At 58.3% G+C, this 13,211-nt stretch overlaps 4 protein-coding genes across 4 annotated transcripts; 3 read left to right on the forward strand and 1 right to left on the reverse strand.

Annotated features, from left to right (window-relative positions):
* Positions 1 to 413: 413 nt before the first annotated feature.
* On the forward strand, positions 414 to 6,007 carry BKCO1_11000104 (cytokinesis protein sepa; the record flags this gene model as incomplete). Its single annotated transcript, XM_020270283.1, has 2 exons — positions 414 to 4,946; positions 5,003 to 6,007. 2 exons carry the CDS (start codon positions 414 to 416, stop codon positions 6,005 to 6,007), a joined length of 5,538 nt encoding a protein of 1,845 aa, XP_020132836.1.
* Positions 6,008 to 7,737: 1,730 nt separating this feature from the next.
* BKCO1_11000105 (uncharacterized protein) lies at positions 7,738 to 10,073 on the forward strand (the record flags this gene model as incomplete). The annotated part of the gene is made up of 4 exons (XM_020270284.1): positions 7,738 to 8,110; positions 8,173 to 8,365; positions 8,426 to 8,541; positions 8,593 to 10,073. The coding sequence occupies 4 exons, from the start codon at positions 7,738 to 7,740 to the stop codon at positions 10,071 to 10,073; spliced, it is 2,163 nt and encodes a 720-aa protein (XP_020132835.1).
* Positions 10,074 to 10,647: 574 nt separating this feature from the next.
* Positions 10,648 to 11,797, reverse strand: BKCO1_11000106 (mediator of rna polymerase ii transcription subunit 6; the record flags this gene model as incomplete). The annotated part of the gene is made up of 2 exons (XM_020270285.1): positions 10,648 to 11,310; positions 11,369 to 11,797. 2 exons carry the CDS (start codon positions 11,795 to 11,797, stop codon positions 10,648 to 10,650), a joined length of 1,092 nt encoding a protein of 363 aa, XP_020132834.1.
* Positions 11,798 to 12,076: 279 nt separating this feature from the next.
* BKCO1_11000107 (multiple myeloma tumor-associated protein 2-like protein) lies at positions 12,077 to 13,149 on the forward strand (the record flags this gene model as incomplete). The annotated part of the gene is made up of 3 exons (XM_020270286.1): positions 12,077 to 12,086; positions 12,165 to 12,371; positions 12,458 to 13,149. The coding sequence occupies 3 exons, from the start codon at positions 12,077 to 12,079 to the stop codon at positions 13,147 to 13,149; spliced, it is 909 nt and encodes a 302-aa protein (XP_020132833.1).
* Positions 13,150 to 13,211: the final 62 nt, after the last annotated feature.

Consider the following 13,211-nt stretch of genomic DNA (forward strand, 5'->3'; position numbering starts at 1 on the left):
ACCACTCCTGCACTGACCCTCCTTCTTCCTCGCGCATCCCTATACGACAAGGCGAGAGAGCTGGGCCTTGCGACTGTGCGCCCATGCGTCGTGATTCTCCTCCACCGACACATCCCTCAGCCTGCTGACCGCGCGCGCACATCCGCCCAACCTCCCTCGACAGAGGCGCCCTTTTCGAGCACGCCGCCCTCAACGCCCGCACCACAGCGCAGAGCACCGCGCTCGAGCCCTGCACTTACGCGTAGAGCCTCTGCCGATTGGCGAGCGCTGCCGACTCCATCCAGGCACAACACACACAAGGGACGAGGCTCTGACGCGCTGTTCTTCGTCGCCCCAGTCCGCCGCAGCGCCTGCTGCCGAACCCCCCTGGGGTCGCTGGATTCTCGCGCCATCCGAAGACGCTGCTGCCCGCCATGTCCGACCACAAGTCGCGTCAGTCGTCCGGCGGCAAGTCGTTCTTTTCGAGGCGCAAGAACAAGGACGAGGTGCCCGAGACGCCCGGCCTGCCGTCCAACCTCAGCGCTGGCTCCTCGCGCCACCAGCACCGCTCCTCCGTCAACTCGCTGAACGGTTCGCCGAACAACCGGCCCATCTCCTACTTACCCGAGCATCTCCAAACCGCTGGCGTGTTGACCAGCATACCGTATGACAGCGTCCCTCCAGACGGCCGTTCTCCCATCTCCGTCGACTTCCTGCCCAAAGACCAAAGTGCTGCCCAAGCCGCCGCCCGCCGTGAACCGCTCCCGCACCATTTGAACAAGGGCGGCGCCGACTTCCACCAGTATCCCATCTTTAATCCCTCGGCCCCACCACCGCCTGGGGTGGCGGTTGCCCCCCCGCGGCCTCCTCCGCATGCTCAAGGTACCGCCATGGCGTCCAGCCAACCCGGTGATAGAGGCGTGTCTATACAGCAGTGGGGGTCGGGTCGCCCGAGCACGAGTTCCGGGCGACCTTATTCTCCCATCACTCACGGATCATCGTACGCCGCCACCGAGGCTTCCTACAACACCCGCGCCTCGTCCGACCAAGCCAGCGTATACTCGAACCACTCCGGCCACCGGGACACAAAGATGAGCATGGGGGGAGACCGCGGGTTTGCCTCCCTTGATGCAGGCCAACACACCCTGTTCCCTGCCCCCAGGATGCCGGCTCCCGGGAATGCCGCCTCGTTTGACCCTGCTGGATTCCATTTACAAAGACCCAACGACGACCGGGAAATCGAGTTCGAGTTCATGGCTCTCATGCAAAAACGTGGTTGGAACAGCTTGCCCGAGCAGGCAAGGCGGCAGATGGAGGCGTATCCGATTTCCAAGAAGTGGACATTGGTGCATCAAGACCGGCTGGCAGAATGGCAGGGCGAGCAAAGAAGAAGACAAAATGCCAGGCAAACACAATTCAGCGTTGATGGGTCGGGGATCCTTGGCCGCGCTGATGAGGAGGGCAGTCCGGAATGGTACGTGCGGAAGGTGTTGGACAACTCGATCACTGCCAAGCAGCTGCAATCTCTGAGCGTCAGTTTGAGAACACAGCCAATTGGATGGGTCAAGGCATTCGTCGAGGCGCAGGGTCAAATTGCGCTCACAAATGTTTTGAACAAGATCAACCGGAGACAAGGAGGCCCAACACCACCGTCAGGATCGTCAAGCACACAGGACAAGGATCTCGACCGCGAGTACGACATCGTAAAGTGTTTGAAGGCTTTGATGAACAACAAATACGGCGCCGACAACGCCTTGTCCTACCCTCAGATCGTCACTTCTCTCGCCAGCTCGCTCGTTTCTCCCAGGTTGAACACCCGGAAGCTCGTCAGCGAAGTCCTTACATTCTTGTGCCACTGGGCGAACGGCCAGGGTCATGAGAAGGTCTTGCAAGCGTTGGATCAGCTGAAGGCGGCGCAAGGCGAAAATGGACGGTTCGACGCTTGGATGCGTATAGTGGAGGTTACTGTCGATGGCCGCGGAAAGATGGGTAGTTTGGTCGGAGCCAGCGACGAGGTCAGAAGTGGAGGTATTGGCTTCGAGAACCTGCTCATGGAATATGCCGTGGCCTCGCTGTTCCTCGTCAACATGATTGTGGACGCCCCAGAGAGGGACCTGCAGCTGCGTGTGCATCTGCGTGCGCAGTTCACAGCATGCGGCATCAAGCGTATCTTGAACAAGATGGAGGGTTTCCAGTACGATGTCATTGACAAGCAGATCGAGCGGTACCGGACGAACGAAGCTATCGACTATGAAGATCTGCTGGAGAGGGAGAATAGTAGTATGGTGGACAGTATCGAGGGAGAGGTCAAGGACATGAACGACCCAAGCCAGATCGTGGACGCCATCCAAAACAAGATTCACGGCACGAGAGCACAAGACTACTTCGTCTCTGCTATGCAGCATTTTCTGCTCATCCGGGACAATGAGGGAGAGGATAGGCTCCGGTTATTCCAGCTTGTCGACTCCATGCTCAGCTACGTTGCCATGGATCGCCGCTTGCCCGACATGGATCTCAAGCAAAGCTTAAACTTTACGGTGCAGAGTCTGCTGGACAAGCTTTACACGGATTCCGAGGCACGCCAGGTTCGAGATGAGGCAATCGAGGCAAGGCAGATTGCCGATGCTGCAGTTGCGGAACGTGATGAGCTGCGTGCACAACTCGAGCTGGGCGCAGACGGCCTGGTAGGCAAGCTGCAAAAGCAACTGGAGGAGCAGAGTGCTCTATTAGAGCTCCGGGGAAGACAGATCAAGCAGCTCAAGGCTGAACTGTCGGATCTGCAGACCGTGCGTGCCAAGGAACTTCAGCGGAACGAGCTCGAGACGAGAGAGCTGTACCTCATGCTACGCGATGCTCAGGATGTTGCGGCTTCTGCCGCTGCAAAGAAGGGTAAGGATGGCCAGCTTGGTCAGACTGATCCCGCTCTCATGCAAGGCATCCTTGATCGCGAGAAGCTCCTGGACAAGTTGGAGATGCAACTCGAGCGCTCCAAGACTCAGGCGAAACTCGAGGGTAAGGTCTGGCAGGCGGTCGAGCCCGAAGACAAGCTGCGTGAGCTTCGCGAGAAGATGGACGGCATGGACGAGGAACGCAACCAGCAAGATTTCGCTCGCGCCGATTACACCAACAGTTTCCTCGGATCCGTCAACCGGAAGCCCGTACCCAAGAGGGCTGGAGACGATGATACGGATGCGGATGATGAGGACATGATTGTCGAGAAGCCGCGCCTGGTTGAGCTCAGGCGTCCAAAGATGTCCTCGGTCCAGAAGGGCGCTCTTCTTGGAGAGATCGCCTCAAAGGTCAAGCGACAGGATAGCAGCGGCGACGAGGCAGATGTCGAAGAGCCTGGTGCGGAATCCGAGACGACCGAGAAGCCTGAAGACGGCGAAGGAAACTTCAATGGCCCTCCGCCGCCCCCTCCGCCACCAATGCCCGGCATGGATGGCGCCCCGGGTATGCCTGGATTTGCAGGTGGTCCGCCTCCGCCTCCGCCGCCGATGCCCGGATTCGCAGGTGGCCCGCCGCCGCCTCCGCCGCCAATGCCTGGGTTTGCAGGTGGCGCCCCTCCCCCTCCGCCGCCGATGCCCGGATTCGCAGGTGGTGCACCTCCACCCCCGCCGATGCCTGGATTTGCTGGTGGTGCCCCTCCCCCGCCGCCGATGCCAGGAATGGGCGGTCCTCCCCCGCCGCCTCCCCCGCCGGGAGCGCCGCCGCTTCCCGGCGGTCGCCGCGGACCTGGATTCTTGCCTCAGCCTGGCTACGCTCCGCAAAAGGTCGGTCTTGCCGTTGCTAGGCCCAAGAAGAAGCTCAAGGCGCTGCATTGGGAGAAGGTCGACACTCCCCAGGTTACCATGTGGGCGTCACACACTCCCACCCACGAAGCCAAGGAAGAGAAGTACCGCGAACTCTCCAAGAGGGGTGTGCTTGATGAAGTCGAGAAGCTGTTCTTGGCCAAGGAGATCAAGCAGATCGCGAAGAAGCAGTCCGCCAAGAATGACAAGAAGCAGCTGATCTCGAACGACCTGGTGAAGGGCTTCCACGTGGCATTCGCCAAGTTCAATCAACTCTCCGCCGACGAGCTTGTTCGCATGATTATTCACTGCGACAAGCCCATCCTCGAGAACGACGTCGTCATAGAATTCTTGCAGAGGAATGAGCTTTGCGTAATTCCTGAGCAAGTTGCGAAGTCAATGGCTGCGTATGCTAAGGATTGGACTGGACCCGATGCTGCCAACGCCACGCGTGAATTGGATCCGAACGACCTTACCAGGGAAGATCAGATCTATCTGTACACTGCCTACGAACTGCACCACTACTGGAAGGCGCGTATGCGGGCCCTTGAGCTTACGAGGACGTACGAGAGCGAATACACCGACATTTTCAACAAGCTTCAAGAGGTTGTCAAGGTCTCCGACTCCCTGCGCGATTCCGTCTCATTGATGAACGTTCTCGGCCTGATTCTGGATATTGGCAACTACATGAACGACGCAAACAAGCAAGCCACCGGTTTCAAGCTGTCCTCGCTCGCTCGTCTTGGCATGGTCAAGGATGACAAGAATGAGTCTACTTTTGCCGATCTCGTGGAGCGTATCGTGCGCACCCAGTACCCCGAGTGGGAAGGTTTCGTAGATGAAATCACTGGCGTCATTCCTGCGCAGAAGATCAATGTCGAGCAACTCAGCACCGATGCGAAGAAGTACATCGACAACATCAAGAACGTACAAGCCAGCATTGATAATGGTAACTTGAGTGACCCCAAGAAGTTCCATCCTGAGGATCGTGTCAGCATCATTGTTCAGCGCATCATGAAGGACGCCCGCCGCAAGGCTGAAGCGATGGCAGACTACTTGGAGGACATGAAGAAGACGTATAACGACATTTTGACGTTTTATGGTGAAGACCCGACGGATGAGAACGCACGGAGAGACTTCTTCGCCAAGCTGGCCGTCTTTGTTAATGAGTGGAAGGTAAGATTTGCGGTGTTTGATTTTCCCTTGACGAGTTTGCTGACGCCTGTACGTAGAAATCCAAGGAGAAGAACGTCAGATGGGAGGAGAACCGCCGCCGGAACGAGGAGTCGATGCGCCGCAAGGCTGCGCAAGCCGCGCCGCGCTCGCCAACGATGGACGGCCCGCTACTCAGTCCTGCATCGACGGGCGCCATGGACACGCTGCTGGAGAAGTTGCGTGCTGCCGCACCGCAGGCTCGCGATCAGCGCGATCGTCGCCGCCGCGCCCGTCTCAAGGATCGTCATCAGGTCCGCGTGGCCAGTGGCCAGAAGGCCCCCGATGTATCGGGATTGTCAGCCGACGAAGATGGCGGCAATGTGGGCAACGGTCTTCTCAGTCCAAACAGCATTGCTTCGGGCGAAACCAGTGGCGATCCCAGCGCCGAGGGCGAAGAGAAGGGAAAGAAGGATGGCGGCAACAGCGAAGGCGAGGACATTGCTGACCGCGCGGCCGTCATGTTGCAAGGTCTTCGGGGTGACGAAGTTTCCGAAACACCTGGTAGGGAAGACAGCATCCGGGTCCGGCGGAGGAGAGAAAATGCCGGTACCGAGCGGGATGCAAGGAGAAGAAGACGCGCCCGTCAAGGTGGTAGCACCGTTGACGAATCCATCAAAGAGGAACCGAGCACCGGTACCGGCGACGGTGAGAACGGGACGGATTCGCGCCCGGGCACCGGACACTCAAGACCAGGGACTGCACACACGGAGGCAACAACGACGGATTCGGTGGCCGACTCGGAGCAAACGAAGCCGGAGACAGAGCCTGATACAGACGGGGACAGGACTTTGCTACCTAGCCCACCGCCAGAGAAAGACGACGATGAGCCAATGCCGGATGCCGATGCGGACGATGAGACGGACGCGCCGAAGGCGGACGAAGTAGTTGAAGCTGAGGACGAGGCGGAAAAGGACAACGACCGGCCGGAGTCGCCGCTCCCGACGCCAGTGACCATTGTCAGCCCGCCCAGCCCGGGCAAGGAGAAGGATGAGACAATGGCGGTATCGAAGGACGAGGAATAAGCTTGGAGATGCTCGCGACGTTGTAATTACCACGATACCCTTTTCCTGTCCATTCGGCGCATCTCCGCCTTCTGGTTTTCTTCGGTCAATGGAATCTCAGATACCCAGACTTACCTCCCCAGCTTGGCAAGCATTCCCCCAATGTCACCCGCACAACGAACATATTGGGGTGCACTTCAATCCTTTTGTTCATTTCCCCTGGGTTTGTTGTTTGTTTTGGCCTTGGGCTAATGTCTTTCTTGTCTCCTTCCTTTTTGCCTCTGTGGTGCTTCTGCACATGCAGGCTCAGGCTAGATAGAGATAAACTTAGAATTGGCAGTTGCTTATGCGCGCTTCTACCAACGACTACAAGTTTTGCAAGGGTATTTGCCCGTGTTTGTGCTTACGCATCTTCCCGCATCCTTCTTTTTCTTTTCTTTTTCTTGGCTGCCCTTTATCATTTGTTTGTCATACTTTTCTTCAGCATTCTGTCCCCAGGCTTCTTTGGCACCGCACAAACATCATTTGGCATAGCGAGGGTGCGTTCATGGTGCTTCAGATTTGGCTGACTTACTGTAAACTCTACCTGCATGTCATTTCTCGCATTACCTTCATCATACTTAACTCCGCGATGGCTTCTCTTAAAAATTTCCCCCCCTTTTTTTTTGTAATATAATAGCGACTTTGACACCTCTCTTCTTGATGAACGTTATGGAGAGTCGGATGGCATGGTGGCGAAAGAACGAACAGAAACGGACGATGAGACAACGTTCCTTAGTGACGTCGGCCACGAAGTCTTCACGACTACTCTCTACTTGAGCGCACAAGATTTCTTTTCTTCTTTTCAATTCCACGTCTTGTTGGGGCTCACTACTTTTTTGATTATGTTGATGATGTTGCGCGTTGGAAATGTGCATCTTGGAAAAGTGATGAAGAGGATTGCGGATGTTTGATGGGAAGACGCGTGGTGACAGAGTCATTGATTATTGGTGGTGTTTTACCGAACGTTCGAACAGTCTGGACTGTTTGACGAAGTTTGCTGCTTCAACTGTTCTTTTCTCTGTCGGTGGGTGGTGATGTTGATATGGCCCTATTCATGGAGACTCCAGTGAAATTGCAACAACTTTCTTCCTCACCAATGTGACACCGGACGTGCAGTCCTTTTTTGAATTATCTGCATTGCAGCTAACGATTCGAGCACGCATGAGTAGAGTGAACCAAATGGTGGAAAATGAAAAGTACCTGGCTTGCTTGCTAATAGAACGCATGTTTGATCGAGCTAACAGTTGGGTTGTGGACCAGTGAGGACAGCCTTTCAGATTGCATAAGGCGTACCCAATGCCTACTGGAGATCTATGTATCATCTGAGACTGCATGTTCTCCTCCAACGTCAAGGGTTATGTGCGGGTACGGGGCGATGTGTTCGGAAACTCCCCAGCAGCCTTCCGCTATGTCAGCCTTGATTCTACCCGGATGTGAGTGGCGGAATGATGCGATCTCACACCTCGCGCCTTCCCCGTGGCCTCACAGTCACCATCTTCGGTTAGCGGCTGCCCGGTCGATTGCGTCCCGGTCGATTGCCGCCCGTACAAAGATGCGTCCTGCGCTGTCGGTCGCCACTACCTTCCCTCCTCCACTACTTTTCCCTCCGCCACAAACTCAACCCACCCTCCTCCCACTAATACACAACTTCATCTCACCCACCGGCACCCCTTCTCTGAGCGAAACCAGGCAGCAACACAGCCTACAGCATGCTCAACGATAACATCGAAGTGTTCGCCCGGCGCGTAGGCCCGCGCGCGACGCGGTTCCTGGAATACGTTCGCCCCGGGCACGCGCAGAAGTTCCACTCGCAGCACATGCTAAGCTACATCGAGGCGACGTCTGAGGAGTGCTTCCAGATCCACGTGCGCCTTCACCACGGCTTCAAGTTCTATACCGCCACTTGCCTCGAGATCCGCCTTTGGCTCGATGCCCACGGCGAGCCCGACGTCCACCTCTGTGAGAAGGTCCACATACCCGCCGACGGCCGCAACTACTTTGACTTTATCCTGAGAGACTTTGCCGTCCAGGTTGGAGAGCACTGGGAGAACGGCCGACTATGTTTTGGAGAAGTGCAAGTCGGTAAGGAAACCCTCACGCTGCCCGGCTTCTCATGCCCACCGAGCTTACACTTCACGTGACAGACGAGGACAAGGAGAGGCTCTACAAGAAATCGGAGCTCAAGAACCGCGCCAAGAAGCTCGGTTCCATCCGCATCTCCGTTCAGCGTGGCCGTCAGGACTCTGACCCTGTCCGAGATGAAGAGCCGGAGTCCGTTGATCTGGATGGGAAAGTCACGTCGACTGATCGCTCTAATGGAATAAGACATTACGTGAAGTGAGTTCCGAGTTATCTACATCCGGGAAGAAGCAATGGCCTCTTACATTCATCGCGCAGGACAGTCAATAATCGTGTCATCAATCCTCCCGCCAGCGACAAATCAACGCTATTCAAGCGTATTGCCGGGCCCCATGGAGAGCGCTTCACTTTCGAGCTCCGCTACCGTCACCGTGGTACGTACCTTGCTTCGCGAGTATATAGCACACGAGCTAATCCATCTACAGCCGAGCTCCAACGTCTAGGCATGATGGACGACGACGGCCGTCGTATCGAGCTCACCACCGGAAACGAGGAGGAGGACGAGCCACCCACACCACCCAGCCGGAGACCAGCCCCGTCCGCGAGTACCGGCACCTTGCCATCATCTCTGCCGGCCTCCTCCTCCCCTCACGTCCCCGCAGATCTTCTGCCATACATGTCTTCCCCGCCTGGTCTCGCTTCCAGCTCGCTCTCCAGGCACACGACGAAGCGCGCCCGCATCCCCAGCGCTCCATCCTCTTACCATCCTCCCCGCACCGCACCCGCCTCCTCGGACAGATCGCTCCCCCCGGCCGGCCCTGCCTCCTCCCCTCCGCACAAGAAGCGCCATCTCCTCCCCGGCATCTCCCGGCAGGAGAACAGCAGCGCATCTCCGCTGCCGACGTCTCCTCCGACCGCGCGTCGCAATGCCGCGCCGCCCATCGATCTCACGCGCGACGTCTCTCCGACGCCCTCGCCTCCACGAACGACGACGAGGCCAATGCTGCCGGCGCCGCTGTCCACGCTGAGACACGCGCCATCAGCCAACACCGGCGCCCTCTCCTCCTCCTCCCCTCCTCCTCCTCCCTCCCGCTCCTCCCCCCGCGCCCCTTCGTCTCCATTGCCCGCGCAGCCGCATCCGCATCCGCTGCAGCATCACCGCCGCCCGTCGTCCACCAAGCCCTCGATCCGGCGTCCTCTCCTTCTCCCCCCTCCTCTTCCGGCCTCGGTCTCGGCGAACAAGCCTCTCTCCTCTTCCACGTCCGTCCCGCGCAGCTGCGGCGGCGGTGGTGGTGGTAACTTGCCTCTGCCACCGACCGCCCTTCCTGCCGCGTCGACGAACAGGTTGCCTTCTTCTTCTTTCCCGCTGACGGCGCAGCCCCCGGCACCGAGGAGCCACGACGTTAACATGACGTTTGCAGGCTTCCCGGTCGAACTCCAAGCGGCGGGCGGCCGCATGACGTCCAACGGCAGCGGCGGCGGTCGTGACGACAACGACAACGGCATTGCTACCATTGCTGCCGCCGCGTCGGCGTCGTCGTCGTCATCCTTCTCTTCCTCCTCCCTCTTCGGCGACGAACACCGCAGCGGACGCGGCCGTAGTGGCGCTGGCGGTCGTGGTCATCATGATGATGATGATAACGATGATGGCGGCAATAGCGACGACGAGGACGACGACCATTACCAAGATGACGACAACGCTGACGACATGAGCCAGGCGGAGCTGGAGCTGGAGCTGCGGCGCATGCGGGTGCAGCAGCGCGCGTTCGAGGTGGAGAAGAGGCGGTTGGAGGTGAGGCAGCGGCAGATGGAGTATGAGATCAGGCTCGAGAGGGTGAAGAGGAGGTCGGCGGCGGCGGCGCAGGAGCAGGAGCAGTGGCAGCAGCAAGGGCAGCAAGGGCGGGGGAGTGGTGGTGGTGGTGGTGGTGCTGGTCCGTCGGCTGGGGACGGCGACGGCGAATTCTGAGGAGAGTTAGCGAGGCGGATATTGCAGGATGAAGGGCTCGGGGGAGCTGGCGGGGTTGTGGAAGGATGGGGGGTCTTGCGATGGTTTCACCGGGCGTTTGGATTTGAAGTTTTTTTGAACTTAAGGGAGACCTTGGATACCTTGGATACCTTGGTGGCGTATCCGTTGAGATCCTGATAAATGGATGATGAGGGGATATACTTGGTGAAAGTCTAATCAATTGGATAGTTACTGCTTGCGGTTAGGGAATGTGATGCGTGGTGTTTGGTAAGCTACAGTGATGATGATTCTATATGTCGGTCATCCCTTCGAAAAAGGGCATGGTGGATGATGAAGAATCTTTGAAAACTGAGCCATGAAAGTGTCCTGCCAAACAAAATGCACCACAATCCATCGCGAAGCATACAGATGCCTGGAACGGGGGCAAATTCAACTGGGTATCAACCACTATCATTTTCCCCTGCCACTCGAACGCCATCGCTATGCACATTTTAAGACAATCATATGCTGGAAAAAGAAAAAAAGAAAGAAAGAAAAACAACAACCAAAACCCAAGTCTAGGTAGGAGGAAACTTCACGCTGCTTTCCCGGGTGTTGCGCCAGCCGTCGGAGTGGCCGGGCTGGTGGGTGCGGTGCCAGCTCTACTTTTGCTCCTTTTGATCTTTGCTGGCTTCTTGCTCGGGCCCGGCACGGTGACTGATATATCGGGGCTGGCAGCGAGAGCAGGGGTGCCGGGTTTGCTGTCTGTTTTGGTTCCGTCCGCAGCGCCGGCGTTTGACAGTTTCGCAGCGGCAGCGGCCGCGGCCTCGGCCTGCTTGGTCTGCGTCTGTTGGATATGACGTGCAGTGGCGCTGAAGTGGAACGAGCCCGGTTCGCCGATGATGGGATTGGTGTCCATGAACTCGTCTTTGTATTGGTTGAAGAGGTGGAAGGATTGCGTCAGGGCGTGCATCGATGTCGCAGCTGCCGCGGCGTTTGTGTTCTTGGCCTTCTGCGATTGCTGGATATCACCAGGCTGGTTCTGTGATGATGCGGGTCCATCGTTCATGTCAATGGCGGAGGATGATTCTCCTGTAGGACTGCCGGCACGACTCGAGCGGCGGGAGGCATTCGCAGAGGCATTGGTCTGCTTGACAGAAGTTGACGAAGGGTAATAGGTATATCCACGTCCAGATGTGTAGATGGGGAGAGACGACGCAATGGCGAAGAACTTGGACAAGGAGGTCGTAGCAGCGAGCTGGAGTGCGAGGTCAGCAACCGCGGAGCGAGAGGGACACGGTACGGTGCATGCAGACAATCTTGTTCCCAATGATATCCTCCAGAGACGCAGCTTGGTATATATTCTCTCCAATCAAATAGTAAGTGCCCAACACAATCAGGTCATCGTCATGGCCAGGGCGCTTGCGGCGCTGCTGCTTGCGAAAAACATATATGCCCGTGTCGCTACCATCGGGACGGCGTTCAGGCTCGGCAGCAACCATGAACTCCAGGCCCTGCATGGCGCGCAGGCGCAGTTCGAACTGGTCGCGATCGGTGAGCCACGGCTCGCCCTTGTGCTGCATGAAGAGGGCCCAGTTGTTGGAGGTGCGATCGAAGAAATCCGACTCCATGAAGTACAAGTGCACCGTCTTGCTGTGCAGGCCGCCGAAGTACTGCAGGTTGTTGAGAGCGACGGGGCTGCGCCACTGGCGCTCGTCGAGCGGCGTCTCCTGGATCTGGGCCATGGCGGGGGAGCTGGGCGGATGGTAGGTGGGTTGGCCAGCGGGCGGCGAAGCGGCGAGGTTGGCGCTATCGCGGCTCGTAGGGCTGCGCCGCGCTAGGCCGGGTCGGGATTAGCTTTCCCCGCGCTGTCGCCTGCGCTCATGAGGCCCTGGGCGCGTCGCCATCCAGATCTTCGACCACTCATCTTCGTCGATCGCACCGCCAAGTCACCAGTGACTCGCTGCTCAACCACCACGCGTCGTTCACCCTCCCGATGGACTTGGTTCAGTCCGTGCGCAAAGATGGCTCGAGGTACGTTCACTGACAGTCTCAACCCGCGCCCCGCGCTGCCCCGTCTTTGTCGATGGTAGCTACTATCCGTGGTGCAAGATCCTACGCCGGAGCCTGCACGCATTTTGCGGTTCAAAAATCAACTGGAGAAGGGCTGGGCCAAGGAGGCCCAGCTTACGAAACAGCGCGAAGATGCTAAGTATTCGCGGTCCAGGGGTTCTCGAGCCATCGGCCAGAATGTCGACGTTGAGAACATCCGCAACTCCACTCACCGCGAGAATTTCCTCGGCCACTCCGTCCTTGCTCGTAAGTCTGACTGAAATTACCCTAACCAATCATTCCATGCCCTCGCCTTTTATGTTCTCTTTGCACGTGTCACTGACTGGTACAAGCCGTCGGTCGCGCCGAGCGCCGTCGTGACCCGCTGTTCTGGATGCGCAACAGGCAGAATGCCGAAGATCGCGAAGCGCTCGCAAAGGAGATCAAGGAAGTTCAGGTTCGCGACAAGATGGCCATGAACGACCGGCTCGGACGCCCGACGATGGAAGGCGTCGACGAGATCCTCAACCCGAAGCCGCCCGCTCCGCCCGCTCCTGTCGCTGCTCCCGTGGAGAAGCCCGAACGCAAGCACAAGCATCACCACCGCTCTCACCGTTCTCGCCGCGATCGCAGCCGCTCTCCCGGCCACCGTCACCACCACCGTTCCCACCGCGAGCGCAGCCGCCCTCGTGACCGCCGTCACCGCCACGACGAGCGTGACCGCAGCCGTTCGCCGGACCGTCGCCACCGTCACCGCAGCCGCTCCCGTGAGCACCGTCGTCGCACTCGTGATGGCGAGCGCGACCGCGAACGCGACCGCGACCGCGAACGCGACCGTTCTCCCGACAGGTCCCACCGTCACCGCGATCACGAGCGTGACCGCCACGACAGCCGCGCGCACGAGCAGCAGCACCATCACCACCACCGTCGCCATGAGGACGACCGCAGCTTCTCCCGCCGCGGCAGCAGCTCGTCTTTCTACAGCAACCGCGATGGTGACCGCGAGCGCTCGTTCGCCCGCCGTGGCAGCAACGCCTCCTTCTAATCAATCCAGCTTCAACTGCAAGCATTCGGGGCTTTCTTTTTCCGATCTGGGAAAGGCGTCTA

This window comes from Diplodia corticola (genome assembly GCF_001883845.1).
Source record: "Diplodia corticola strain CBS 112549 chromosome Unknown scaffold11, whole genome shotgun sequence".
Taxonomy (NCBI): domain Eukaryota; kingdom Fungi; phylum Ascomycota; class Dothideomycetes; order Botryosphaeriales; family Botryosphaeriaceae; genus Diplodia; species Diplodia corticola.